The sequence below is a fragment of the Monodon monoceros genome, unplaced genomic scaffold (assembly GCF_005190385.1).
Source record: "Monodon monoceros isolate NGI ecotype Baffin Bay Population unplaced genomic scaffold, NGI_Narwhal_1 Super_Scaffold_4, whole genome shotgun sequence".
NCBI classification, from domain to species: domain Eukaryota; kingdom Metazoa; phylum Chordata; class Mammalia; order Artiodactyla; family Monodontidae; genus Monodon; species Monodon monoceros.
The window spans coordinates 12,481,372-12,507,188 of record NW_021703781.1 but is presented as its reverse complement, the minus strand read 5'-3'; the positions used below and the strand labels follow the sequence as shown (position 1 = coordinate 12,507,188).

The 25,817-nt window shown below is 40.7% G+C and overlaps 1 protein-coding gene across 2 annotated transcripts in view; it reads left to right on the top strand.

Moving 5' to 3' along the window:
- Nucleotides 1–7,166: 7,166 nt before the first annotated feature.
- ANK3 (ankyrin 3) overlaps nt 7,167–25,817 on the top strand; it is a 677,213-nt gene continuing 658,562 nt past the window's right edge. For both annotated transcript variants that reach the window (XM_029244863.1, XM_029244862.1), the window contains exon 1: nt 7,167–7,310. In XM_029244863.1, the coding sequence (XP_029100696.1) occupies nt 7,254–7,310 (57 nt within the window). In that variant the 5' untranslated portion in view covers nt 7,167–7,253. The remainder of the gene's footprint in view (nt 7,311–25,817) is intronic.

Genomic DNA, 25,817 nt, shown 5'->3' with positions numbered 1-25,817 from the left:
AAATCCCATACCAAACTAAGTAAGAGAAATCGATGAAAAGTTATTAGAATCAAAATGGGGAGATAGGGGCTTTCCTGGTGGTCCAGTGGTTAAGACTCTGTGCTTCCAAAGCAGGGGGCATGGGTTTGATCCCTGGTTGGGAACTAAGATCCCACATGCTGTGTGGCACGTCAAAAGATTTTTTAAAAGAAGTGTGGACATAAAGTAAACTTAACCCTGTCAATCTTTTCTCTCCTGTAACTCTACTATGAAGTTTATTATTATTATAAAGTTATTATGATGATGAGGTTTATTAGTCCCATTTCATAAACTACTTTGTGACTGTTTTCTTTTCCTTTACAAACTAGAGGTTTATTCTCTAAATTTTGAATATATAAAGTTGTAGCCCTGAAGATTAATGCAACATATAGTTTTAAAATATGAAAATTAAATGTGATTTAAAAAATCTCACTTGTAGAAGCCAAAAGAAATAGGTAAGTATAATGTAAATAGTAATCTATGATTAGGGTATATTTTCCCATAGACATTTTAATTCTTTTATTGAAGTATAGTTGACTTACAATATTGTGTTAGTTTCAGGGGGTAGAGCAAACTGATTCAGTTATACATATATATTAATATATATGTATTTTCAGATTTTCCACTATAGGTTATTATAAGATATTGAATATTGTCCCCTGTGTTATACAGTAAATCCTTGTTGCTTATCTATTTTATATATAGTAATGTGTAGCTGTTAATCCCATACTCCTAATTTATCCCTCCTCCCCTCCCCTTCCCCTTTGGTAACCATAAGTTTGTTTTATATGTCTTTGAGACTGTTTCTGTTTTATAAATAGATTAATTTGGATTATTTTTTAGATTCCACATATAAGTGATAGCATGTAATATTTATCTTTGTCTGACATCACTTAGTGTGATAATCTTTAGGACCATCCATGTTGCTGCAAATGGCAATATTTCATTCTTTTTTATGGATGAATAATGTCCCATTGTATATATATCACACCTGTTTATCCATTCATCTGCTGATGGACACAAGTTTATTCCATGTCTTGGCTATTGTGAATAGTGCTGCTATGAACACTGGGGTGCATGTATCTCTTTGAATTAGAGTTTTTGTCTTTTCTGGATATATGCCCAGGAGTGGGATTGTTGGATCATGTGGGTGATTGTGTTTTTAAAATCAATAATTAATTATCTTAAATTTGTTGAGTCAACAATATTTCTCATTCTATGGGGGAATATCAGAAAAATCTCTATTTCTTTTCAAACGCTTAAGGAATTAAGAAATGGAAGTTGATATTAAAAAAAATTACTTAACCATTTTCTACATGGGATTGCAAAGCTTAATAAATAGACATCATACTATTTTTCCAGTTGACTCTGATAAAAATATTGCTAAGCTATGATCTTTATTGTGTATTTAGAAGTATGAGTTTGTACCCAGTTGAGACCATAAATGGGGGAGGGAAAGCCAAAAGCCACAAGAGAGAAAACATTTTGGTTCAACTTTGTGCTTGGCGAGCTGTTTTCCCTCATAAAATTTACAGATTAAGGGATAAATTTCTATGTATGATCACAGTTCCCATGGGTAGTGGTAACCAAATATACATAGATACTCCTTTTATTTGAGAAACGCTTTTCTACTACTTATTTTATGAAACAAACACACATTTGCTAACCATAATCTCCTGAACTTTAAAAACATTTTCTCACAGGATAAAAATTTCTGTATTAACTCTTGCTTCCTTGTTGACTGGAGATTTCATGGACACCATCAAGCAGAAACCTCTCTCTTGCTAACAGTCAGGTGGGAAATTCCTACTGTTTAAATGTAATCATAAGTTAGAGACTAATTATAGTAGGAATTACTCTGGAAGGAATAGAGTGTCCGATTGAAGCTGTGGGGAAATATCATTAAGTGTAGAAGCAGAGTGAGGAAAAAGGAGAGGAGAGTTCATATCGTCTTCCTTCTACTGGTGGTTCTTGAGCTAACAGGAGGTGGTTTAAGGATAGGGCATTAAATAATATTGAATCATAGAATGAGTTATTACCTTTTCAGTTCTTTTTCACTCCTTTGGTTAACATTAAGGAGAAAGTTCACATCTAGTGGCAGTTTTCACGTCCCCTTAATACTTGCTAAGTCTCCTTTATCACAAAGAGAGAGGGCCTCAGCAGAATACAGAATAAAACAAGAAATTGACAATATTTTGTTTTCGTCATATCGTTTAGGGCAAGGGAAAGTGACTTTCCATTAGGATAAGAAGAGAAAGTTTCTTTTAAAAATAAATTTGTTTAGGTTGAAAGTTAATTTAAATAAAAATATTAAGTAGTGAAAGTGATGCACAAATATGACAAAGGTTGTGAAGTGACAACATAGTATGTTGGGAACATACTATTAGAGTCCTCTAAATAGAGATGAAATCATCTTCCCCCAGACTTCTTCCATTCTTCTTTTTTATCTTCCCTTCTTTCTCTCTCCCCCAATGTTCTTTTCTACCTTCATTCAACAAGATGTATTGAGCCAGTATATGTTTTTGATATTGTACTGCTCACAGCAAACCCAGAAATACAAAGGTTAGTACATCATTATCTTTTCTTTGTTGAGAGCTCAGTCTCACTAGAGACACAGTTATGCAAACAGTTATTATACAGGGAGAATCTGGTGTGTGTGCAAGGTATCCAGTAGAGGGATAGCCATGTGTGGAGCAAGGGGAGGTATCGGGTTTCAACCTTGGAAAGCAGTCCTATGAAATACAGTCCAAGTTCATAAATATATCCTTAATTTCTTCAGCAAACCTCTATAAAACCAGATATTGCATTAGATACCGGGGATTTGGACATGAAAAAAGTACAGTTGAAACTTCAAGAAGCTTATGATTACAAGGGGGAAAGACAAGGAAAGCAATGGTTATAGAGGTCTGTATCCCTTAGAGGACCTCCCTGGTGGTCCAGTGGTTAAGACTCTGCGCTTCCACAGGTTTGAGCCCTGGTCAGGGAAGTTCTGCATGCTGCACGGTCCGGCCAAAAAGAAAAAAAAAAAAAAAAAGAAAGGACACAGGTCTATATCCCTTAACTGGAACCCCTGGAGGCAGATGTGTTTCACAATTCTGAATTTTTAGAATGTTGATATGGTACACAAACTGTATATTACATAATACCCATAAAAGGGTCTGGGGCAGGTACCCCATAACAAAAACATATTCATCCACGCTAAATGGAATAAAGACTATAAACAGCCCCAGGTCAGTTCAGTGAAGGTTGTTGGCTTTTGTAACGTTAAGATTTCTGAACTGCAAAAAGTGTGGACCTATTTTTCACAATAACTGGAGGTATGTTGCTCTGGAAGAACATTGAAAGGGCAATGAACCACACTTCAATAGAAACGAGGTCAGGGAAGGCTTCCTCAAAGATGTATTTTCTGAACGGAGTCTTGCTGGATGAATAGGCGTTAACTGGGCAGAGACGATGGAGGAGACAGAGGATTGGAGGATGGGGAGAAGGGTTTTCTAGGCTGTAGGGTCAGCCTGTAAAAAGGCAATGGACTTGGGGTTTGGGGGGAACTGCAAGTAATTCGGAATGGCTGTGTGTGATGTGCTGAGACGGAGATGAGGAAGGGTATGGAGATGGAAATGCTGATGGAGAAATGCTGAGATCAGGTGGCAGCAGCGGACAGGGACCCTTGCTAAATCTAATCTTAGCCTGAAGGATAAAGAGAGCTTTAAATGATTTTCAAATCATGCGTGTAGTCATGTGAACAGATTTGAAATTATAGGACAATCATAATATTGGATGACAGAGCTGATGCGCTGCACAAAACTGAGGCAAATGTAGTTGTCTGGGTGAGAGATGATGAGAGAATGGTCTGGCACATAGTAATTGCTCAATAAATCATGGCAATTAGAAGGGCAAAGGCAAGGATGTAGTGGGGATGGCTAGGAAGGGACAATTTAGAGATATTGAAAAGAATTATTCGGGACTCAGTACCTGACTGGACTTGCAGGAGGTGGGGGGCAGAGTCTCCTCCCCTCCAAGATCTCCACGCCTCCTCTTTTGGCTTCAAGGTCTGTGTTGCTTGGTGTTCCATTTTTTCGGCCGTGCAGCATGTGGGACCTTAGTTCCCCCGACTAGGGATGGAACCCGCGCCCCCTGCAGTGGAAGCGTGGAGTCTTAACCACTGGACCACCAGGGAGGTCCCATTGGTGTTCTATTTTGGACATGATGAAATATGGGTTTGGGGCTCAGGGAGATTGTCTCCGCTGGATTTGGGAGTTGTTATGTGATAGCTGCAGCCTTCATGTGGGTGAGATCACAGAGAGACAGTGCGTGGTACGATAAGGAGGACTGAGGTCAAAAGCCTGGAAAATACGTAAGGGGAAGGGAAAGGAACTGTCAACCGTGTTAAGTACCCTCGAAAGATTAACTGAGACAAGGTCTGGAAATATCCTTGATGGACATGGCAAATAGGAGGTCAACAGTGATCTGAGAAGACCAGCTTCAGTAGCTGAGCAAGGGGCTGAGGCTGGCGGCTCTGAATAAAGGAGTGTGCAAGTGAGAAAGCAGGGACACAGTGCTGGCTGCTGTCCTTTTAAGACACTTGGCTGTGTAGGGAGGGACACAGAGAAGGACAAAATTAGAAGCAGTCATGGGCTGTATGGCAAGGTTTTGGGGAGGAGAGATGCCACTGCACTCTCAGGAGTCAGCTTTTTCGGTTGTGTTGCAGCCGGCCTCTGGAGGAGACGTGTCTTTAACCTGAACACAAGTGTTTCTCAGAAACAGACGGCTGCATAAACAGACTGGACTGGAATAGCTCCGCAGGAATGCACGTGTTTCTGGGCTCGTGTCCCAGGCGCTGCTTCTTGTGCTAACTTCCTGTAGAGTTTTTGCTCCTTCCTCCCTCTATTGTCTACCTGGTTAGCTGCTTGCTGCTTGTTTAAGATGGCTCTTGGGGCTGTGTAGGTGCCAGGGAGCTGGCTTGTAGAATACCTGTGTGTGTGCTGGACTCCTCAAGGTAATGCTCTTCCCAAGCCGCCCCCACTCATTCTTGTAGCCTATATTCTCTGCATCACACGTTTGATAATTTAGTTCGATCAGTTCCTATGAGTGGCTGGGGGGATAATGCACCAGGCTAGGCACAGGAGAGCTAGAAGAAGACAGGGCATTTGCGTTCACGGACCTTATAATCCAAGTCGTGGGACTGTCTTCCAAAAAATGGTAACAGTGGCTCTTAAACTTTTGGGGGGACCTATAGATCTTTTTGAAAAGTTGTTGAAACTACATACCTTGTTTCCATGAAAGAGCACACAGAATTTTTTTTTTTTTTTTTTTTTGGGCCACGTGGCCTGTGGGATCTCAGTTCCCCCACCAGGGATCGAATCTGCATCCTCCGCATCGGGAGTTTGGAGTCGTAACCACTGGACCGCCAGGGAAGTCCAGCATGCAGAATTTAACATAAACTTTCAGGGGGCTTGTGGACTTGCTAAATTCTGAAGTGGTTTTTAAAACTCAACCTAAGCATGCCCAGACTATAGAGTCATTTCTGCTCCATTAGTTTGTGACCTGGGCTAAAACAATGTTTCTGAGCCTCCATTTCCTGATTGTGTTGCCTGTCTCACAAGGATTTTGTGAGGACTAAATGAGATATTATGAATAAGGGGTTGAGCAGAGAGCCCAACACAGAGCCGATGACAGTAAATGTTATTTCAGCTTTAAGTGTGTTATGGAGGAAGGTAGCTAGGTGCTCAGCCCAGGCCACAGCTAACTCACTGCTCTCTGGTGAAGGAGTTATTCCAGGATTTTGTTGTCACTAGTTGGTGAAAACGTTGTCATCTGTCTCCCATGTTTCAGTCGTTCCCTAGCTATCTGTAGAATTTTTGCTTTATCTCAGTCCTATCTAAACGATTACTACCCTTATTTATATAATGTTATTAAACTTGCATGTACTTGCTTAAAAAGAAAACTTTGGATCCCAACCATCAATAGAAAACGGCTTTCACTTGCCCTACATAGAAAGTAACAGTAACAGTAAACAATGAAAATTTAACAATGCTCTAGATTCTAGTTAGAGCGCAGTACTTACCTAGGGCTTTGAGCCTGTGGCCTGCTCTCTGATAAATAGGGAGTTTAGCCAGTGTTTGACAGAGAATACTTTCTTCTTGTTGCAATCAGAAGAACTGAGAGAGCATTCAAAAGGGAATAACTTTCTCTCCAGTGGGATTGGCTGTCATTTAATGCCCGGACCCTGCTCTGTGCACCGACTGAACGCATCTCCCCTGACTCCAGCGAGGGGCTCTCCTTTGGGAGACATTATGTGAGGGGCAGTTACCTCTCTCGGCACCCCAGCTGAATAATAAGTTCTGGGAGAGCAGCGTCCTGAATCCAACCGGCCCCGAGGACAGGAGCTCCGCAAAAGCCTTGCCATTTGAGCTCCTAGAAGCAAGGGCACGCAGAGGTCCTGCCCCCTAGTTCCTTGATGGATCAGGCTCAGTGTCTACTTCACACCCTCACACCTCACACTGCTCCAGAGTTTTATATTTTCATTGGACAGATAGCTGAGGCCACCTAGGTGCTGCTGGGACCTCGGTGGGCTGGAAGGGAGGCTATGGACATTGTTTTGAAGCCGTCTGCCTGGCAAACACTGCGTCTACATGGATTGCAGGCTGTAGATGAATAATAATAAAAGCGCGAAAGCAAAATTGCCTGAAGATGTTATTCACTTCGCGCTTGAATAAGCGCCAATTAAGCAAATCATCAGAGCTTACTGTTATTAGCAGTATTAGTATTTTGTTATTATAATGGAACTCTCTTCGGCAGCCCGCAGGAAACAGGACGTGCCCTCCCTCCCTTCCCGGAGCTACCTCCGCTCCCCGCTCCCCAGGTGAGACGCCCCCCAACCCCCCCCCCCCCCCCCCCCCACCCTCCGCCCGGCCGCCCCTCCGACCCCCCAGCGCCGCCCGACTGGGCATGCTCGCCGGGGCCGGGCGGCCAGCGGGGAGCGGGCTAGGCCGCCCCGCGCCTCTACCTGAGCGGGGCCCGCCCCCCGCGCACCGGCCCCGGGCGGGCACCTGGCGGGCGCTGCGGACACGGCAGGGGGAGGAGACGCCGCGCGGGGCGGGCGCCGCGGGGCCGCGCTCGGCGTTCCTGAGCCGCCGCCGAACTTTTCTCCGAGAGGTCTCACGTCTGGGGGCCGGAGGAGCGGGGCGGGGAGGGGAAAGCGGAGTTTCTGGAAGGAGCCGCCGCCGCTCCTCAACATGGCCTCCTCCGCCTCCTCGTCTCTGGCCGGCGCCGAGAGCACCCCTCCTGCGCAGGTGAGCGCCGCGCCGCCCCCCTACCTGTGGCTTCCTGCCCGGCGGGGGCGCGCGGGGGGCCCGGGGCGGGGGTCCTGGGAGCCGGAGGGGCGGGCGCGCGCGGGGGCGCCGCCGGGAGCCTTGCTCTCCAGGGGGTGCCGGGCGGAGCCGGCGAGGCGAGCGGAGGGGACCCGGTCTCTGCGGCCGCTGGGGGTCCGGCTGCGCCCGAGGGCGCGGGACCGAAGTTGCGGCCGCGGGCAAAGGCGGGAGCTCGCAGTCCGCCCCGGCGCGCGCGCGAGCATCCCGGGGAAGGAGGGAGGGCCCGAACCTGCGGGGCTCCCGCTGGGAAACATTTGTCTAGAGGAAAAGCGCGGCCCGGGGCTCGGGACGCCCTCGCCTCGGTCTCCCGTCTTTGGGCTTCTGTGTTGTCGGCTCGCCCCTCCGACTCCGTGCCAGGCTGAACCCGTCCTCAGGACACGAGCGAAGTCGGCTGCCCACGTTGGCAGGGAGGAAGGAAATCACCTGGTTCTCAAAGTTACCTTCAGAGTTAGGCTTTTTTTTTTTTCGCCTCCCTTTCTTTTCTGAAGGTGAGTCGAGATACTTCGTTTAACCCAGTGAGAATACAAAATCTACTTTAAAGATTGGGACATAGAAAAAGTGCAGGCCAGTGTGGATATGGACTCTGCAGTGCTAAGGGGTGGCTTGCGGTGCGTTTATCTTCTCCCCTGGTCTTTGAGAGCCTTGCCTTGGCGCGCAAGTAAAACACCCTAGAAGTAAAAAGTGGGTGCGTGATGTGCAAAAACGCAGCTTCAAGATAGGTCTCCTTTCTCCCACCCCACACCCCTGAGCAGATTGCCACCTTTAAGCCCAGAGGCGTTTAGTAGCAGTTTTGCAGCTGCCACTGTGTGTGTGTGTGTGTGTGTGTGTGTGTGTGTGTGTGTAATAGAGGGTAATTGGTGTAAAACACACGCGTATGTTTGCATGTGCATAGAAGGCCTACGGAAGGAGGACAGTAGTTGTCCTTGGGAGGGGAGCTGGGGGACGGGTGGGAGAGAGGCTCAGTTTCACATACCTTTTGGGACTTTTTTCTTCTTTTTTTTAAACCATGTGCATAATTACCTATTTTAGGAAAAAAGAGAAATATTACCGTTCCAAAAACCGAGGCACGTTTGCATAGCCTTTAAAGCAGTAGTTTACCTAGTTTCAAGTTACGTGGAATTGCCCTTGAAACACACAAATCTCCTAGCCCCTATCATGTCTTTCCTTCAGTTGCTATCTCTAAAAATCCTTAGGGAATCAAGGGGAGGTCTTCAAAAGAAGACTTTTAAGTCTTGACACAAGCTATTGGTGGTTTTTATTGCTACCTCGATTCTGAGTTTTAATTTTGCTTTTTTGAGAGCAAGTGTGGCTTGTGTGATTTTGGAAGAGGTGGCTTTCTGGTAAAAGCACAGCCAGGAGACGTGCTAGGGTGATACCAGAACTTTTTCCGGGAGGGTAGGCCATCATCACAAGAAGGTTCTAGTAGGAAAACCAGAGGGAGACAGTCTCAGAGTGGACATGGATTGCTGGCAGAGCAGTTTAGGCATCTTTCTGATCTGCTGACTTGGGCTCAAATGGATGCATCTTTAAGGAAGCAAATTTTCAATATTGAAAGTGAATGTAAAGTTAAAACCACAGCTCTGAAACAAAAACTGACCGAAATCGAGCAATCCACTGAATATTTTCAGTCCAGCTACTCGTACCAAGAGGGCTGATTTCTCTTAGTTCTCAAGTCTGTGGAGGATGAAGAAGTGAGTTGTGGATCTGGACGGTAGTTAGATGGTTATTTATGATGAACCATTGATGCCAGTCCTCGCTGTTCTTTTTGATAAAGCCTAAATAAACATCAGTTTCATAATCTGCACAGTGATGTGTGAGGCTCCATAGCAGGAAATGTGGCTCTGGGCCCTTCAGACAATATAAAGACCAATGGTGTGTTTTGGAGTCCAAAGAGACACTGTGGATTCTGAATTCGTTTGCATTTTTGTGGCAGTGGTTACATTAGGGCTGTCCTTTTCCTTTATTCAGTACTTCAGTTTTTCCCCCTTTTACAGTGTTAATGCATTGAGCAAGTAGTCCGCCTAATTCTAGAATAATATTTTGGTCATTGAAAATAATATAATTGTTCTGGACTCTCAGTGGTTGTTCTTAGGTTAAATTCCAAGTAGTAACATCTATATTTAAAAGTTATCCATTATTTTATGCACAGAATGTTTGTACATTTTTATAGAATGTGTTACTGTGGTTCTAGGAAATCATTATAATCCAAATTGGTGGTCATGTGAAATTCTACCTTATATAAATGGCATTTTTACTTTTTTGAATAAATACCTGACATTGGTGAGACCAGGTACCTGACACCTTTACTTGAGAATGGTCCTGAGTTAATGAATTGTAAGTGGAATGTTTAGCCTTGCTACAATGTCTCCAAACTTATTAAAGTCTACCCTTCTGAAAAGATCAAGGTTATTCATGATGTAATCAGATCTGAAGTAACCTTTCCGTGTCTGTATTGACTGGGTTGTTGTTCTCATAAATCTACCCTTGGATCTTGCAAATGTAAATGCCAGTGAGATGTTGGGTTAATGTTAAGGTACCTGGAACAGCAGGGCCATTTAACTGCGATTTTTCATTTTCATCCCATGTCAGTATGTGAAAACAGCTTAAAAAAATTTAATTGCCTTCTATATATGATATAATTTTAAAAGTTATTTTGATATTGTGTGCTTTCTATTAGCCGTGTTTTTAAGTACTAGAGGCACAGCTGTGGTTATAGATTGAACGTTCTATCAAAGTTAGGTGCAGAATCTGTTTGAGTATCTTTTTCCTGATTGGACCCTAAGGGATGTAATAAATCTTCAAAATCTATACTCGTGGTTGAGTTACACCTTGGACACTTCTCCCTTTGTGTTTGATACACAGGGCAAACTGTATCTTCCAATGGATTTGTCTGTTGCAAAGGACATAGGTTTTTCCTGGAACCAATCAGGTTCCTGTTTGACCATGGGAGTGAGATCAACGACACCAAAATAGAACCAATTCTTTGATGTTTTATGGAAATTACTCCTGAATTTCCTCTCTTGGGATGGTCCTGTATGGATTAATTAGTAAGTGTCTTATGTTGGATGAGAAGAAAGCAAACACACGTAACGTGAAAGTTATATGTGTTCAGACCTGAGTAGAAGTGGTATTTTCCTTAGAAGAAACTGTCTTTAGTACTTGACAATTTATATTAATAAATAAAGATTAAGTGAACTCGTGCTCAGAGTTAGAGCTTTAAAATACGAAATAAGTTATTTTGGTATTTCTTTCATCAGGTGATGCTTAGTTGCTGCCATTTTTCAGATAATATTGAGGAAAGGGAAATATTGAAAAATTGGCCTGAACGTACATTTTGTTTTCTGGGCAGGGCATGAATATTTGGACCTGGTCTGGTAGAGGAAAGGGGCAGAATGGAAGTTAATTTAAATGCCAGTGTAGGCTAAAGAACTGTGTGTGGCTGATTTGGCAGACTGTTTCCCAAAGTGTTATAAAGGTAACTATGGTGATTCATTAGTAGCTATGTTGTCCCTCCAGCATGGAACTGCATTTCTGTGCTGTGTAGCTCCTCTGGGTAATGCCGTGACTTAATGCCAAGGACCTGCTTACAGGTGTGGGGCTTCTCTTGTCCCTCTTTTTTTCACATCATGGCATTTTATATGGAATCCGGCAGAAAGAAGCTCTGCCACTGCAGCTTTGCCCTTTAGCATCAAACACAGGGCTGGACACACAGTAGGCCTTCAATTCATGTTTGATGAACGGATAAATATTGAGAAGGATCTGGCATTCAGATTTAGGAGCAGCATTAATCATATGAACAATACTTTGCACTTCTTTCATGTGAAAGGCACTCCCAGGTACACAGAGTCTTGGTTTTTACTGTCAAGAAGTTCATAATCCAGGTGACTTTGAGTTTACATAGGACAAGACTCACAGAGAGCCAGCAGCAGAAAAGTTTCCATGTCTAGATCTTGGTATCATTTATTCAGGTGCCTCATATTTAGTTTGGCCTTTAGTGTATAATCAAGAAGGGAAGAAAATGTAGATAAAGGCACCTAAGAATTTTAAGGAGAGGTGCATCAGGAAATAGACTTACACTTCCTAATTTCCTCCCTGAAAAGTGCCACAGAATGGAAATGTGTACCAAAAGGCATGGAGAACTGTCTGAAAAAGCAGTCTAATTTATTCTTGTTTATGGTGACCTCATATTCACAGTGTGGATAGACCATAATTTATTTCCTAATTTCCCTATTAATAAATGTTTGCCTTGTTTCTAGTTTTTTGGCCCCTACAGACAGTGCTGCAAGTAAATATCCTTATATGTTAAAAAAAAAAGTTCAGAATTTAATTGGCTAGAGAAGACCTATGCATCTTTACTAATAACAGCTGTGATTTCTTGTGCCTCTCATAGTAGGCGCTACGTACTTCAAAAGAAACTGTAGGGTAGAAATCATCACCCCTCCTTGTTTTATACACAAGGAAACTGAGCTTCAGGAAGGCTGTGCAAGTTATGGTTGGTAAGGGCTGAAACTGGATTAGAACCCCTGTCTGCTTGAGAAATGGACAGAGCAACGATGGTGAAATCAGGAGGCCAGGAATGGAGTCCCCATCCCCCAAGTAACAGTAGCACCAGCTCCTCAGAACCTTATCATCTCCTGGGCTTCAATTTGTCCACTGGGAAAAGGAGAGAGTTGGAATAAACTATTTCTAGGGTTTAGTCCAGCTAAAACAGTCTATGATTAAAAAAAAATTAAACTCTAAAAGAGAGGTAGAGATAATTAGTAATAAAGTGATACAGAAGCATTTCCCCCACTTTAGGAATTTTGGCATTCCTAATGTTAGGATACTTTTCCAAATGTTGAGAACTTTCAAGTTCATTTTGTATTGTTTATTTTAAGTGGTTTATTTTCTCCAGAAAATCTGATTTTAAAGAAATTTTGCTCTTGGCAATTCACGATGTCTTAGAGCAGCAGGCATTTATTAGTTCCAAGGAGAAATAGCAAGAGGACATCTCAGTGAGTCTGGGCTGGTAACTGAACATTCACCAAAGGCAAGGGCTTTGAATGGGAGTCAAAGTGGGACACTTCACTTGGTAGGCGGAGAGCAGTGGGATAACTGCTTGGCCTCTTTGGGTCCTGTAGGTTTTCTTTCTTTCCTCCTCCCCTTCTTCTTTCTTAAATTTGAGATATGATCAGTGATACGCTGGTAAACTGGCTCTCAAAGAACAAAACCAAACCAAACCCCAAAGCCTTGATTTATAGCATTTGCCTGTTTCTGTAGGGAAAATAGGACTTTTGGTGACCAATTCCAGTGTGTATTTGGGGGTCTTAGGGTCTCCCCCATATTAAGCAAGCAATGCTCTGACACCAGCAGGGTGCCCTGTCATTCAACTCAATTCTGACACTGTCTACCCAGAGATAGCGTGAGATCCCACAGGTTAAGGGCCTAGTTCCACGAGTCTGCCCCCCACACCCCCTGCCCAACTTCAGATGCAAGTCACGAGCCCAGCTTATCCCCTGTGCTTCTGTCCAATTGGTTATAGATTAGAGGTTCTGATGACCCCTTCTTGGGTTTGATTAACTTGCTAGAGCAGCTCACAGAAGTCAGAGAAACACCTTACTTACTAGATTACCGGTTTATTACGAAAGGGTATAACTCAGCAGTAGCCACATGGAAGAGATGCGTAGTGCAAAGTCTGTGGAAAGGGCTCAGAGCTTCCATGTCTTCTGGGAGCACATCTCTGTCCCTGTGTCTCTCCAGGGAAGCTCCATCTCCATCCCGGAAGCTCTGCTGACCCCCTCCTTTGGGGGGGTTTATGGAGGCCTCATTACATAGGCATGACTGATTAAATCCTTGGCCATTGGCGATTGATCCACTTTCCAGTCCCTGTCCCCTCCCTAGAGGTTGAGGGACTTTCAGTCCCAACCCTCTAAGCACGTGGTTGGCTCTGCCTGGCAACCAGCCTCCCTTCCTTAGGAGCTTTCCAAAAGCTCAGTAACATAACAAGACACCTTTACTGCTCTCCTCACTTAGGAAATCCCAAGGGTTTTAGGAACTCTGTGTCAGGAATGGGTTGAAGACCAAATATATATTTCTTATTATAAATAACACTATCACAGAATACTTCCATCGTGGTTGATTTCAAGCTGACAGTGGGAGGTGAACATGGAGTTGGGAAGAGATGTACAGAGTTGGCTGTCTTGAAAGCTGGTTCCGGCACACCACTTATTTATTTATTTTTTAATAAATTTATGTATTTATCTTTTATTTTTGGCTGCGTTGGGTCTTCGTTGCTGTGCACAGGCTTCCTCTAGTTGCGGTGAGCAGGGGCTACTCTTTGTTGCGGTGTGCGGGCTTCTCATTGCGGTGGCTTCTCTTGTTGCGGAGCACGGGCTCTAGGCGCGCGGGCTTCAGTAGTTGTGGCATGTGGGCTCAGTGGATGTGGCTCGCGGGCTTAGTTACTCCGCGACATGTGGGATCTTCCTGGACTGGGACTCAAACCTGTGTCCCCTGCACTGGCAGGCAGATTCTTAACCACTGTGCCACCAGGGAATTCCAACACTGAATTTTTTTAGTTGAATCAGTAATCTGTTATCCAAAATATATTTGGCGCTTAAGAGATATCAGGCAAACATGGGGAAGCCTGGGTAAATAAGAACCAGTTTTTACTCTCCAGAATGTCATGATTTAGTAGGCTGTTTAAATGAACTTTAAGTAAAGAAAGGACTCTTGTACTGAGAATGGTTGATCAGGTCTCATTTTCCACTGGCACAAAATAATACCAAGTAGATCCCGAGATATCTGGATTAGAAATGAGAGAACCGGATGGACCTAGAGATTGTCATACTGAGTGAAGTAAGTCAGACAGAGAAAGACAAATATCATATGATATTGCTTATATGTGGAATCTAAAACAAGGGTACAAATGGACGTATTTACAAAGCAGAAATAGAGTCACAGATGTAGAAAACAAACTTACGGTTACCAGGGAGGAATAGGTAGGGGGGAGGGATAAATTGGGAGATTGGGATTGACATATACACAGTACTATATATAAAATAGATAACTAATAAGAACCTACTGTATAGCACAGGGAACTCCACTCAGTACTCTGTAATGATCTACATGGGACAGGAATCTATAAAAGCGTGTATACATGTACATGTATAACTGATTCACTTTGCTGCACAGCAGAAACTAACACAACATTGTAAATCAACTGTACTCCAATCAAAATTAATTAAAAAAAATGAGTGAACTGAGGTCTGTAACTGGATTATTAGATGTTAGAAGGGTGGAAGTGGGATTTTTAAGGTTCTGTTTCTTTGGAGGTCAAGTTAAGCATAACAGATTTTTCTTCCCTTTGTGTATATGTTGGTGTGTGTGCAAGTTTATGAATCACCTTTATTGAGGTATAATTTGTATACAATAAAATTCACCAGATTTAAGTGTCAATTCTCCCACTCTTACAAACATTATGCCCCATCACGATGGAATATTTATTATCCTAAGAAGTTCACTTGGGTTCTTTCCCCATTAAACTCCCTTCAACCCTCCAGGCAAGCACTGTTCTGATTTCTTTCACCATAGATTTGCTTTACCTAATGTGTTCTCTTCTGTGTCTGGCTTCTTTCCCTTAGCATAATGTTTCTGATATTTATCCATGCTGTTGTAGGTATTAGTATCACTATTACTACTAATAATTAGTAGATTATTCCTCTTTGTTGCTGAGTAATAACTTGTACGAATATACCACAAATTGCTCACCCATTCCTCAGACGCTGGATTGTTTTCCACTTTGGCTGCTATGAATGCAGCTGCTATGCATGTTTTTGGATAGATCTTTCTGTTGACATAGGTATTCCCCTACCCACATCTTTTTGTGTGTGTGTAGGAGATTAAATACCAGGAGTAGGACTGTAGAATCAAAAGGCAGTGTATGCTTAACTGTACAAGAAAAAGACATCTCTAGAGAATGAATGATATCAGATCAGAATGGGGGGAAAGGGGAAAATACACAGGAGAACTGTTCCTTTGGCAGGTACTGAATCTGAGAATTTTGAAACTGTGATTTAACTATGGACAAAAGGTGAATATTGAAAAAATTGATGGCAGTAAGATTTTACAAGCTTGTAAAAGAAAGTGCAGTTAAAAAGAAGAAGTCTTCTAAAAAACAGCTGTATTGAGATATAATTCATATACATAAAATTCACTCATTTAAAGCGTACAATTCAATGACTTTTAGTATACTTACAGAGCTGGAAAACCATCACCACAACCTAATTTTAGAACATGTCTATTACTCTCAAGTAAGTGCTCATTTAGTCAGAAACCATGGTTTTGGAGTTAGGAAGACCCGTGTTTTAGTCTGAGTTTTAGCTAGTTAGCAGCTGTGTGATCTCAGTAAACTGAATCGCAGTTTCCAAACCTTTGAAAATAGAGATGAGGATACTTCCTTTACAATATTTTTATAAGGATGATAAATAAAACACATAAAGCACTTGGTATGTAATAAATACTAAATAAATCGTAGTGTTTATTGTTCAACTGTGTTTTCATCTTTGTAATTTCTTTGGCATTTGGTTCATATCTTTATAGCTCCTATGGTAGTCTGCCCTCTGCTAAAGGTACCTTTGAACATGTCTTTTAAGAGGAAATGAGGTGGAGTGGAAAGAGAAAGCTTGGACTTTAGAATAACCTGTTGGGCTTTTCTCACTCTATTGCCAATTTAATTGCTCTGTTGGGTAAATCACTTAACTGTGTTTGTTTATATGAGGAGCTAGAGTAATAACATCCACCTTGTAAGGACTGTTCGAAGTGTTTGAGGAAATATACATGACACACTGATACAGTAGGTGCTCAATAAATAGGAGCTGTTATGTTGTGATGTCAGAAGCTACCAACTTTGAGGTAATTACATCTTGGAATAAAATGTACAAAATTTAAGGCATAGATGGAAAATTTGCTCATGTACTATGTGTATATTTGCTTACAGATTTTTATATTTTACTAATAGTAGAGTGCCAGGTATAGTCCTTAATAAAATATTTGATTAAGTAAGTAAAGGAGAAAAAGTATTTTCCCCATTCTGTTTCAATCTCCCTCAGTGTTTTGGTATCCAGGACAGAGTTTCATTTTTCCATGCTTCAGCTTTATTCACTTATCTCTTTTCATTTGGCAGAGGTGTGTGTGTGTGGGGGAGGAGCGGTGCAGGATGATTAGAAATTATCATAAGAGCAAAACTTACAACAATAATTGCTTACATCTGTAGACAACTATTTATGTTCCTTAAAGTACTTACATGTTATTTAAGACATTTGTGCCTCACAACAACCACATCAGGGAATGGGAGTAAATAGTCTAATTTTAGTGAAAAGACAAACAAGGTTCAGAGGTAGACTTGTTCATGGTCATTATGAAGCTAGTAAGTGGCAAAGCCGAGGGAGGGCAGGGGACCGGAAAGAGGAAACCTGTGTGTGGCTGGTGGGAGCATAGTCTCAGGCAGCTGTCTGCAAAGCAGTCTGGCATTACTTAAGCAGATTAACTGTTAGTTACTCTGTGACCCAGCAATTCCACTCCCACAGACGGACCCTGGAATGTGTACCATAGGTCCCCAAGAGGACGTGAGCAAGGTTATTCGCTGCTGTGTTATTAGTAGTGGAGGGGGGTGGGAGGTAATTGGGTGACCATTGCTGGGAGAGGGAGAGGGGGAGGGAGAGAGGTAGAATGATGGGTGCACATCGTGGAGTTGTCTGCAACCATTAGAAGTAATAGGTTAGCTAAACAGAACCATCATGAATGGATCTGAAGCATCTAGTGCTTGGCGAACAATGTAAGAGTGTGAGGTATATTTATCATTCGTGGGAATTAAAAATTCATAAGTGCAGCACGGTAGACTTCTCGTAAGAACGCTTACAGAAGGGACTCATTAAACACGTTAGAATGCTGCCTTTGGGGCCCAGTGCGTGGGAATGGGCTAAGGAGATAAAAAGGAATAAATAAGTGAAGAAAATAATGATAGTGTGCCGTGAACCAGGAAGCATGGCTGATTCAGCCCTCTGAATGGTGAAGTTAAAAACAGCACATTGTTACTTAATATAGTTTGAATACCTATTATACAGTCAACTCTGTTACCGTCAGCCTTAATTAAACAGATCTTGTTATTATAAATGGGACGAATGTTCCAAGGGAAATAAAATTTGGATTGGTATCTAAAGTCTCAAGTGAAGTTTTGCACAGAGAGCAACGTCTTTTTCTTTTTAAACGTTTACAATATTGTACTCTTGAGTTGGTATAATTTAAAAATTCACCTCCTTTTTAATCTTGTATTTTGGATGACAGAGACTGATGTGTCATATAGTACTATCAGCTTTTACAGAATTCGAATGTCATATAGTACTAAATATTTAACTCTAAAATGATCCCCAAACTATACTTATCATTCTCCATGGATTCAGAAGGTGTGCAATATCCTATCATATCTAGAAATTGTTGTCTGCATGTATATTATTATCCTTAAAGGATCTAAATGTGTGTGTGTGTTTTTGTTGGGTTTTTTTTTTTTCAGATATATCCTCTTCTATTGGAATATTTGTTTTCCAAGTTAACTTTGAAGTATAGAAGATTACTTTTTTTTTTTTTTGGCTTAAAACGATGCAGATTTATTATGGTGCAGTTATGGAGGTCACAAGTCCAAAATGGGTTAGCAGGACTTTGTTCCTTCCGTAGGTGCTATGGAAGAATTCTTATCTTTATCTTTTCCAGCTTCTAGAGCCTGTCTGTGTTTCTTGGCTTTGCATCATTCTGACTTCTGCTTTGATCAACATTTTGAATAGATTGCTTTCTTTTCTTTTTTTAAAATTGGGGTATAGTTGCTTTACAATGTTGTGTGAGTTTCTGCTGTACAGTGAAGTGAATCAGCTATACGTATACATATATTCCCTCTTTTTTGGATTTCCTTCCCATTTAGGTCACCGCAGAGCACTGAGTAGAGCTCCCTGTGCTACACAGCAGGTCCTCATTAGTTATTTATCTTATACATAGTAGTGTACATATGTCAATCCCAATCTCCCAATTCATCCCACCTCCTCTTCCCTCCTTGGTGTCCATGCATTTGTTCTTTATATCTTTGTCTCTGTTTCTGCTTTGCACATAGGTTCATCTGTACCAGTTGTCTAGATTCCACATATATGTGTTAATATACGATATTTGTTTTTCTCTTTCTGGCTTACTTCACTCTGTATGACAGTCTCTGCTCTTTAATTTACCTTTCCTTTCAACTCACTATTTGTGATCCTTCTGAAATGATAGTTGTGTAAAATGGGTATACTTATGTCTTGCACATATTGTACATTTTTGTAACAACAGCTATCCTTCCAGTTGAAGAAAGTCATAATGGTTAAAAATTCAACTCAAAATGATCAGCCTTTGAAAGTGTTTATCCATCACTACCATGGAGGTGTTGTATTTACGAGGCAGATTCTGCTGGGATGATTGTAATGATAGATGTAGGAACTGGAGAGAAATTTATTACACCGTCAGCGATCCCAGTGCCCACCTGTTTGTGAGTGGTGTGCAGAGGAGAATTTCAGGCTTACCGGAGTTATGCAGAGGAGGGCCTAGCTCTTGTCTAAGAGTTTCATCTACAGTACCATGCAATAAAATGTTGACAACAAAGAAATAGTTTTTTTTTTTTTTGCTGTACGCGGGCCTCTCACTGCTGTGGCCTCTCCCGTTGTGGAGCACAGGTTCCGGTCGCGCAGGCTCAGCGGCCATGGCTCACGGGACCAGCCGCTCCGCGGCATGTGGGATCTTCCCGGACCGGGGCACGAACTCGTGTCCCTTGCATCGGCAGGCGGACTCTCAACCACTGCGCTACCAGGGAAGCCCCAAAGAAATAGTTTTAATGCTGTGTTTTATTTTTCTCAAGAACTTAAATGAAATAGTAAGAAAAGGGAAGCATTGCAGTCTAGTGGAAGAGACACAAACTCAAAGTCAGAAGATACGTGAAAATAAGATTCATAAATGTGATTCTGGATTGATCTGCAATTCAGTTTCCTCATCTACAAAATGGGGATAATGATAATGCCTACTTTATCCATCTCAGAGCTGCAAGGATCAAATTGTATGATAAGGTAATTTATTTAATTCAACTTGCTTAGTGCTGTATAAATATATAGTTTTTTAAAAATACTGTTGTTTTTAAATGTACTGCTCTTTTTCACTATGATAGCTTTTCCATTGAACTAATTTAGCATCTTGCCCAATATAAGTAATAGTGAATATTTCAGTGATGATTGGATACTTTAAAAGTTGATTTCTTAAGAGATTTGACCTTTTTAGCGTCTCTTTGAGATTTTGGCAACTTTTAATCTTATTAAAGCATTATGGGGACTTCCCCGGTGGTCCAGTGGGTAATGAATGCTCTGCTCTTTCAGTGCAGGGAGCCCGGGTTCGATACCTGGTCAGGGAACTAGATCCCACATACATGCCACAACTAAGAGTTAGCATGAAGCAATTAAGAAGCCCGCATGCCGCAACTAAAAGATCCTGCATGCTGCAACTAAGACCTGGTGCAGCCAAAATTTAAAAAAAAAAAAAATAGCATTAGGCATGCCAGGAAACTGTGCTATTTCACTTTACTGGGTCCAGTAGAGCAAGTATATAAGCAATAACTAAAATCTTCTTGTGACTCCATGCTTCATTTTGCAAAGTCTGGTTGGATTTCAAAGCTGTTTCTAGGTATAAAGTGGCATGGCTTAGATTGTGTGGATGTCTACTTAAGTCTTCATTGAATCTCTCAATATGTGGAACTGATAAGCCTGAAATGCTCCAGGTATTTGAAGAATCAGTGTAATGAATTGCTCTCTGAGTTGGGAAATTTTGGTTCAGTGTATTGTTCAGAATGTACATGCACTTGGTCAAATCACTTCTCCTCTACAGAGTATCCTACCTGCTTAAAAATTCTCTGTGCTCCGAGATCCAGACTGTAGTGAGGTGTCAGTCAAAACTAGTACATGCTGTTTTCCACAGCCTTCCAGTGAGCGAAGTCTAAGCTGTAAGTTTACTCAGAAATTGATGACGACTCTGGAAGGATGAGTAAAATACCTAATACACATTTACAAGGAATCCTGAAGAAGCCTTTTATCTGTTTGTGATCTTTGCTTCAATTAGAAATCTGAGTCATTAATGAAACCTTTCTTCCCCTCTCAAGTAATGAGGTACAAATGCTTTCAGTTCTGCCTCCTACGTGACTTTTAAATCCAATCCTGTTCAGCTATGTGCCACTGCTTTGGTTCTGGCCCTCATCATCTTTCATCTAAGGCATTTGAACAGTTGCCCAAATTGTCTCCTTGCTTCCACAATGTCTTCTAATGGACAGCTGGCTTCCCCACTTATCTTTACAAAACACAGATATGATGTCATTCTCCTATTTAAAAACCTTTCATGGTTATCCATCATAAATAAAGTCCAGACATCTTAGGGTTGCACAAAAGGTCTTTTATCATCTTGTCCCAGTACAACTTACCACTCTTATCCTTCATTTTTTTCCTGAAACATCTGACTTTGTGACCATGCTGTACTTATTTCTCCAACCTTTCCGCAAATGGACCGTGCCTTTGCATTTGTCTATGTCTTTGTACAAGTTTTCTCTCTGCTAGTTTGTGCCATTCTCATTTTTCTCTTCCTAGAAAATCCCTACAAACCCTTCAATACCTAGCTCAGATGTCCCCTCTTCTAGGCAAATTTCCTACACTTCTGCAGATGGTGACGCTCTGTCCTCTGTAGTGTTGTAGCACTTCATGTACATTTGGCAGTCATGGCATTTACCACATTTTATGGGAACTATTTATTTACCCATTCTTCTCTAAGTAACTGAACAGTGGGCTCCTAGAGGGCTTATTTACCCTTTTTTTCCCCCTCAGTTTTCATGTCTGCCTTTCTCTGTCTAGGATCTAACACATCTGATGCCGTGTTTATGGCTGTTGAACAAAAAGAGACTCGTCAGTTGGACCATGTTTGCCAACATGGTCTCCTATAAGACAGTGTTGAGGTTACTTTGACATTCAAAAACCTTCTAAAGATATTCATATTTAAGTCAGATGTAGGTATATGGTAAGATTTTAGAAATGTGTCAGAAATCTGGCAAGAGTATGCATATATGATAATATCTAATAATATTTTTGTCTTTTGGAAGGTTTGACCTTGTACCCATTTCCTGCTAAATAGTGGAGTATTGGGATTTTATTGTAGCTATGTGCCTTGGGCAAGTGAAATTAACTTCTCAGAGACTCTTTTCTTCATCTTTTAATGGAGGTGCAGATCTCCTAGGGTTGTTGAGAGAATTAAATGAGATCCTCCATGGAAAGCACTTAACATAGTGCCTGACACATAAGCTACTATCTTTTGAGCATCTAACAATAATACTGAGTTTACTGTGTGTGTGTAATATCTGTGATAATATATACTAATAATATGTATTTCTATAGTTTATTATCCTAGTAAGGAAGGGATTCTTCTCATAAATTATTTTTTGTAAAAGACCATTACATTCTTTTTCTTAAACTTCCTCTTCTTCTCTCTTCCTCTTATGGTAAAATGGTGGGAAACTGTCCAAATTTTTTCTTTAAAGTGATTTTTTAAAAACAGGGATTATTGACATAATCTGTTGATGATAAAATAAAGCTAACCTCTGTCCTTCTTGCTTATGTTAGGTAGCAGCTAAAGTCTGTGAAGAGTCCAGAAATCTCATGTGTAAAGCAAAAACATCATTGTCTGCTTCTTATAACCCTCAATCCAATGCTATATTCTTTTGATTGGTTTTTAAAATTTATAATCTAGTAATGTAGCAAATGGAATCCTAATTGAAGTCAGAAGAAAGATTAGGAGAAAATATTTATAGTAACATGACAAGATATTATATCTCTAGTATGCAAAGAGCTCTTAGACGCTGTGAAGAAAATGACAAAGTACCAAAAGGAAAAATGGCCAACTGTATGAATAGACCCTCATGGAAGATGAAAAGCAACTGGCCAGTAAACATGTGAAAGACATTAAATTCACAAGTCATAGGAGATTAAAATGACTAGTTTCTATTTGATAGCATTTTATCTATTAGATTGGGAAAAAAAATCCTCTTTCAAGTGTCGAGGATATGGTCTTTTCTAAATGTTGCTGATTTGAGTGTCAATTGTACAACTTTTTTTTTTGGGGGGGTGGCAACTTAGAAACAGTATTAAAATAGAACAAAAGCATGCTTACTCTGCTCCAGCAACCCAGTTTTGGGAATCTCTGCTCTAGAAGTTAAAGCATCAGTATGTAAGGACATATTTATAGGGATATGTATTACAGCAATGTTTGTAAAGCAGAAACACTAGAAACAAACTAAATTTACCTTAATGGGACTGGTTGAATGTATTATGGTTTTCTGTTGTATGGAATATGATTAAGATAATTTAATAATGAGTTAGGACTACACATAGTAAACTGGAAGGCTGTGCATTATTTCTTGTGAGTATAGTACAATCCACTTTTGAAAACCAAAAGAAAGAAAAAGGACAGCCATAGATTTGTCTGAACATAGGTTGTTGATGGATTTGATTACCTCAGGGGATGGAGTTTTGAGGGGAGGGGGGAATCATTAGATTTTCTTTTTGCTTGACAAAATGAGCGTGTATTTTGTAATAAAAAATTCAATAAAGCAAAACAAAATTAAGAAGAGAAAATTTTAAGTTAAAGAAAAAGCAGAAAGCCTTATTCCCTTGGCTATCTTTGACTTGCATAAATTCTTATACCCTCATTTATTGTACTTACAAATGTTTCTCATTCACATAGTCACAGAATTCCACTCTCTAAAATGTCTTGGTATCTCTACTTGTGGAAGTTTTCTCAGGGCTAATTAAGATTTTTTTGCTCCTGTGCATAAGCCTACTGTACAGACATTACACTTAGCACTGAGCTGGAGCTATGTAGGATTTTTGCTTGGATTTTGGTAGCATAATCATGTTTTGAGAGGGTGGAATTAGGATGCTTGTTTTCCTCACTGTTTCATGCCCCAAATTGGGGTAGCTTTAGCCTCATCCTTTTTATTTCTGGGTAGGTAATGTCCTTGCCTCATTGACTCCTCCCATTTTTAATTATTGCTTTGCCTTTGATTAAAGTTTAAATTTTTTTAAATAACATTTTTTCTAATTATAAGAGCAAATGTTGTTCATTCCTGAAAAATCAAAAGCGTAGTCAAGTAAACAGCAACAAACCCACCTCCCTTTGTTCCAAAGCAAAAAATGCAAATCTCACTCATTTGATGTCAGTCTCTCAATCGCTTGGTAACTTTCTTTCAAACTATTCATTGAAAATATTTTCTGTAGAATAGTAATGAAGATGAAGGGTTTTAAGTGTCAGATTGTGTTGTAAGGAATAATGGTGCTACTTGAAAGTGTTTTCTGTTGGTTTTTTTTGGTGCTCAATTATGCGCAGGTGTGGAATAACACCGCAGAGAGGTCTATGAAAGTGAAAGTAATGTATTACATGTAGGAGTCCTAGGAGAGTGGGGCATGGCATGACACGCAGAGGGACATAAGGAAGCAGTTCCAAGAGGTCAGATTGGAACTGCAAGCCAGATTTGGATTATGCAAGCCAAAGGCATGAGGGGATTTCGTTGGTGTGTTTGAATGTCACTAGGTCACAGTTAAGGGTGGTCACGAAGGGGAACTGGTTGTGGCAGGGACCAGTGTTATTACACTGGTGTGCCTGTCACCTGGGTGGGTTATTCATGACCTATTTGTGAGGATGGTGAGGGATCTGGAAAATACGCAGTTTTCAAAATTTGCAATAGACATATCTGAATTTCCTTCCGCTCATTGCCTTGTATCTTCGTTTTCTTACCTGGAAAGTAGGCTTAATAAGTAGTACCGTAGAGTTGTTGCAAGCACTAAATTGTAAAGCTCAGTGCTTGGTTCATAGTTCTTTTTACTGCTATGTTTAAAAGTTTCATGCATATTGCTTATTGCTTTTATTGCATAAGTAATACATGTTCGATATAGGGACATCAGTCACTACGCTTCTGAACCTTTTTTTTATAACATGGCACGTTGGGGTCAAAGGACCAGGCTGCTTCTAGATGCCAGTGGCACTATGGGGCTGTGGCCATACTAGGCTCTTTCATTGCCTTAACGACTGAGGGATCAGTAATTCCTCACCTCCAGGACGCATAGAGGCCTTATTATAATATTGCCGGAAGTGGAACACACACAAAGGATATAGACGTTTTTATGTCCCTTTTATTTTTTTAGTACAGCCACATCTTCCTTCAGATGATGGGTTATACCAATTTATATCTCACCAAAGCATACAAGAAGGCCTACTTCCTGACCTTCCCACAAGACAGTATTATCACTTTCTTCTTTACCTTTGCTAGTGATTGGTGAAAACTGACCTCACATTGTTTTATTTTGTGATCATAAATTTTTGGTCAATGTAACAGTAAAATATGGAATGCCAGCTTTTAAGAAAGATGCTTAAGGGATCTTAGTGTGGAAGCTGTAATACCTGACAGCGTTATAATCTCCTGGCTGGATAAGAAGCTGTGGTTGGTCTCTGCTGTTTATAATTGTCCTGGGAGCTCAGCTACTCCCATTACTTTGCTACACCTGATACTTCTGGTCACCGTTGTGTAATCTGTTATTAAATTATGATTCAACATAATAATAAAATGTTCATTCTGAAAATGTTCCCTTTGGTGTTGATGAATGTGAAATTGTGAGAGACTACGGAGAAAAATCCATGACTTGAGTGGAAGTTTGAAACTTACTTCCCTGGCTAGAGATCCACAAAATTGTCCTTACTAAGTTTGAAGTTTTCTTCCTTAGCAGTATTTAATCACATAATTTACTTTGGCAATACAAAGTTTGTTCCTTCAAATGCTTCCTCTGTTTATGAGATTCTATACTTAAATTGCAGCCTTCACTTTTTTCACACTTTTTTTCATTTCCCCTTAAGAGACGGCAAGAAAATTAGTAAAGTAGTTAAATTCAGTGTTTAAAATGACATTTTCTAACTTTCTTAGGTTTTGGTGTTAAAATAAAATTTTAATGGGATGTAGTATTAATGATTCTTGATAAAGATTATTTTCGTGGCATATTCATGTTTTGTAATAGGTGCACCAAAAACTTCAATACATGAATATGTATTATATGTAACAGTAGTGTATGATTCTTAGGAGGAAAATATGACATTTCTAACTCACCATTCAAGATAAATTACCTAATGTTGGAGGTAGATTTATTTTAATTTGTACATACACTTTTCTGGTATTTCTTGTACTAGAGACAGTCTTTTGTTAAGGAATAAAGCCAAGCTAATTTGGTCAACATGGTCCTCAAATTTCATTCTTGTGATCTTCAAATTGGAACCTTAATGTCTTTTGGCCAAAAGCCATTGCAAAGCTTTGGA